Here is a 4,820-nt window from a genome sequence, read left to right as displayed (position 1 = left end):
TTTTGTACTGCAGATCTGCTCGCGTTAATTTAATTACTGGTCGGCTGACGGATTCGCATGTTTCAATTCGTCGAAAATTGGTTGACGAATATGCTGTTCGAAATATCTGTTCAAAGTCTATAACGTTCAGGAGTCGCTTGTTTTAAATCAAAAAGTAAATATCCGTATGGCACTGAAGTAGCATCTCTTCCAAAACGAACTTATATTTTTCTGGGTTTATTTGTCTTGCAAGTGTAGCTATTTGCTGTCTGGCTCTAGAGTTGTTAGATACGATAAGGTACTGTGTATTCAGATATATCTCTTTTCCGCTTTCCTTGGTTGAATATATTTCGGGTAATGAACACTACGCTCACATTAAAAATGGAGTGAACCTTTCGTGAAGAGGTCTAAAGATCCTTGAGATCTGAAAAATAATCCAAATCAGGCACACCTCTGATGACTGTGTAATTTTCGAAGAAAGCATTGATTGGTTGACCAATGCGCAAACTTCATCAATATGTTGATCTACAATGAAGTTACCACATGTAATTGCATAAAAAAACATAAAAATTCTGTGTATTAAAAAAATAGTATGAATACAGGCGATTTTTTCAATATTACACCTAGGTTGGCCATTTTAAAAAAGTTCATTCAAAGCGAGCGAAAAAAATTAAAAAGCGAGCTTTGAATGAACCTTTTCAAAATTAATTAATAGTAGAAGTACTACCCCTAGAGACACAAAAAAACTAAGAAAAATCAGGACTTATTAGGTCCTGTCAAAGTACACGTTATATGCAATTTACTGAAAAAAAACTAGGAAAAAATAGCAATACTAAAGCCTGTGTCTCCTCTAGGTAGAAGTAGTTTTTAATGTCATTAATTCTAGGATGTTGTCATTCCTTATAGATTTCGATAACCAGCTAGAATTAACCGAAATGCGTAAAACTGTTGACCTAATAATTCTAACAAAAATAAAACGAGAAAAACAACAATTATAGAATATATCACATGAGAAAAAAATGTATCTTATTCTTACATTCTAACGCCAAATCTCCACGTAAAATTAACGGTCCAATGTTGATTGAATTTCCAATAATTGAAATTTCACGTCGCAAAACTCAGTGGCGACAAAATCTACCTTGGTTCCCAATTCAGTCTGGAAAAATACGCACCGAGTTTTGTTTTACAATTGAAACATTTCATAACGTTTTTCGATGCATATTCGATGCAAATTCTTTCTGTTAACGTTTCACGATGCACAAACATTTAATTGACGCCAAAAAGCATTGTACTTCCAGTGATACCAAAACTGTTGAAATGAAATGTCCACATCCGCTGTTTTTTCTATAGGCAGTCGCTGAAATCAGTCAGAGTATTAATATTGTGATTCGTTTGCATAAATTGGATCAATTCGCCATATCTTTGTATATAAAATGCAAATTCCTTCGCAAGCACACACTCTCTCTCTAACACACACACAACATGCCAACCTAGTTGCGTCATACTTATTATTCAATATGCCAGCCAAACAATAAACAGAAGTTTTCGAGCGATTTATGACCTCGTTATCTTTTTTGACTATTTGACTCACAGACAAAAGATTGGCACAAATCTCTGGAATTATTTGAACATCTTTTATTTTCAAATTACCCGCATTTTCATGTACGTCACCCTCTCCAGTTATTTTCATAGCCCTGCCATCAGCAGCAGTCACACGATTTCCTTCTACTGATGCTACAAAGTTCTCAACAATACCATGATTGAATGTCATATGTGCTGTCGCACCACTATCGAAAAACCAATCATCCGGTTTATTGTCCACGAGAAACGCACTAAATAGCACTTTGCCACTATCATTTGTATTAACATTCATTAATTCTGGACATTTGTTACGATAATGGTTGCCCTTGCAATTGTAGCACTGAATCTTTTTCTTCCTGTCATTCTTTTTGTCTTTAATTTTTTTTACACATTTCAATGTTGTTTCAGAGTTTTCACTGTCGTCGTTCAATAAAACATCCTGCAGAATCATGTTTTTTACATAGTCTACAGTGATTTCCGTACCACCGTTTTCCCAAGCCAATATCGTCGGCTTGTATTGTGATGGCAATCCACCCAAAATCAAACAACCTGCTGTTTTATCATCAATCGTGAAACCTGCGACTTGAACCTTGTTCCATAATGCCAACATTGAATTTATGTATTCTTACTTCGTTCCAAACCTTCCCATGCATCCTTCATGGTTACTGATTTCGCAATGAAAGAATACAGTGTTGGATCAATCAATAGAGTTAATTCACTCTTGGCATACTTGTCGTTGATTACTTCTTCTGGCTTTGTGGCATCTGGCTTTTTTATCGTCCAATCAAAATAACCTTTTAAATCCAAATAAGCCAGCGCACCAATCTCCCAAATGTCGTAATAGACCTGAGCAACGAGGAACTACGGATATTGCTAGACAAAAAAATGATCAAATGTGATTATATTCTAAATACCCGTTGAATCGAACAAAAACTCAAAGTCAATATTATTCATGTGACGTGAACGAGAACACTGACAACAGCTGGCTATGACTGTTAACATGAATATTTACCTGGTCAGCGCCAATTCAATACCATTCACAGCGAATGTCAATTCGAATAAATCATTTGCAAATGTTAGTTTTTCTTTTAAATTTCGCTTCAGAAAATGTTTATTATTTTATATGAAATAAAGTTATGTTATGTGATGCACATATGGTGGTTTGAATAACATCTGATTAAAATGAATTTCAATTCGATTGTTTTGTCATTCGATGTTGTTTATATATTTTTCATTCTATCGATCGATGTCATACATGTTGGCAATTAGCCGTCGTCCGCCCACCTCTTTTCCATTTATGAGTTGACACGCTTCAATGGCGTCACCAATTTGCCCGAATATTATTAAACCAAAGTTGCTATGACCGTGCTTTGCAGAAGCTTCAATCGGTTTGGATGGAATGTCACCGGTCCCGTAATCCTCAGCTAAAATACCAAAATCGACGTCAGTCCAGGCAGCAGACCTAGTACACTCCCCTATCTAATCCAATAATCCAATATGTCATACAATAGTTTTGAATTTTATATGTCAAAAGACGAAGTTTTTTTTTTCATGACAGCATGTGCGATTTACTTCGTTTATCCACACACAAATATACGCGTGCCTTTATTCTATATGTTCGCGTTATGCATTAGTGTGTGAGTATTCTCACAACAACGCAGTCAGCGAGCGTATAAGTTAAACATATTTAAATATCAACCAATGTTAACCGAAGGTGGATGGTGAATTTGATGTGCTGGCCACTTCAGAGGCTGATGCTGTAACCTCTTCAGTGATACCAGTGCCCTTATTATTGTCATATACAATGAGTATGTTGCGCACATCGCCGTTAGTTCTCTTCTTCGGCCGTTAGATTTTCACAGCTTATGTTTGCCGCAAGAAAATCATCTTCTGTGAATTTGTCAGCATTCACAGGAAAAATATCCGTTGTTTCGAAACCTTTTCAGATGTTTAAAGGCGTACAGGCAGCAGTCATAAAACATCTAATATGAACACATTCTTCAATAAAAACACGATAGAATGGCGTCAATAGAGTGTAATACATTACCCCACTGTCGGTGTAACACTTTCCCCCACTGACGCCATTTTACGCGCAATAATACTCTTCAAGGAACTCACAAAATCTCTTCGTAAACAATTCACAAAAAAAACGATTGGTGTTACGACGAAGAAAAACTTTTTTTGTGAAAAACAGAAAAAATGGTTCGTCTTGATGTATGTAATTGAAAAAAATATTTTATTTCATTTCCTTCAAAATAATATCGACAATCGAATTTATGTACTAGAGTACTATATTATGTTCTAAATCTAGTACTCTAGTATTTAAATTCAATTGTCGAATATTTTCACAATTTTTTTTTATATTTAAGATATTTAATTTTACGTGATTTTGTTGCATTGCTCTTTTTACGGCCACCAAGAGTAAATCCGTATTTATTTCACGTTCATGTATCTCATCTAATATTGGATGAAAGATATTTTCAAAACCTTCACCTTTTTTTGATTCAATCAAACATTGCAACAAGTATCCGCTTGTTGTTAGAATTAAGTTTATGGAATATTTCTGCATTTGTCCATTCGTATTTGGTGGCCACCCATACGGCGTGGTTGGGTCAATATTATGCGGCACGATGGTATACCGTCTGGTTGATTCAAGGATAAATTGAGGCAATTGTGTGGATTTGCCGGAACCTGCATTGAATAAAAGCACATTTGTAATATGAAATATGCGGTCGGTTTCAGACAATATATTGGGCTGAATATTCATTTGAAATGAAACGAAATAGCACGCTATTTTTGATAAAACAATAGAAGTGATTGTTGTGGTTATAAAACACTTACGTTGGTGCAATAATTATAACAATCACTTCTATTGTCTTATCAAAAATAGCGTGCTATTTCTTTTCATTTCAAATGAATATTCAGCCCAATATATTGTCTGGTATGTTTCGACGCTCTTACCTTGTTCTGACCAATACTTACTCTCACTGCCCAATATTAATTAATTCTTTTATTTTTATTAAATGATGAAGGGAAAAGCAGGCATATCGGCAGCAAGAACCCTCCGCTCTGTTCTTGCTCGCGGTTACAATACTTATTCACATGAGTTTAACCATTTCTTTGATAACGACATGGTTAAACAGATTTTTTTCAAAATCTTCTTCACAAGCTTTGGCAAGTTCGATAAAATTTAGTGGATCTTTGCTATTTGTTCGCATTTCAATGTATTTGAAGAAAGTAAACTTAACACTAGGATGTTG

General features: G+C 35.0%; 1 protein-coding gene across 1 annotated transcript; it reads right to left on the bottom strand.

Annotated features, from left to right (window-relative positions):
* Positions 1 to 879: 879 nt before the first annotated feature.
* On the bottom strand, positions 880 to 2,220 carry LOC116347415. Its single transcript, XM_031777991.1, has 3 exons — positions 2,190 to 2,220; positions 1,630 to 2,109; positions 880 to 941 (listed from the first exon to the last, which is right to left on the bottom strand). Exons 1-3 carry the CDS (start codon positions 2,218 to 2,220, stop codon positions 880 to 882), a joined length of 573 nt encoding a protein of 190 aa, XP_031633851.1.
* Between the last annotated feature and the right edge of the window lie 2,600 nt (positions 2,221 to 4,820).

The sequence above is a fragment of the Contarinia nasturtii genome, unplaced genomic scaffold, assembly GCF_009176525.2.
Source record: "Contarinia nasturtii isolate CC-2019 unplaced genomic scaffold, AAFC_CNas_1.1 Cnas_scaffold_1883, whole genome shotgun sequence".
Taxonomy (NCBI): domain Eukaryota; kingdom Metazoa; phylum Arthropoda; class Insecta; order Diptera; family Cecidomyiidae; genus Contarinia; species Contarinia nasturtii.
This window is presented reverse-complemented; position numbering and strand designations above follow the sequence as displayed.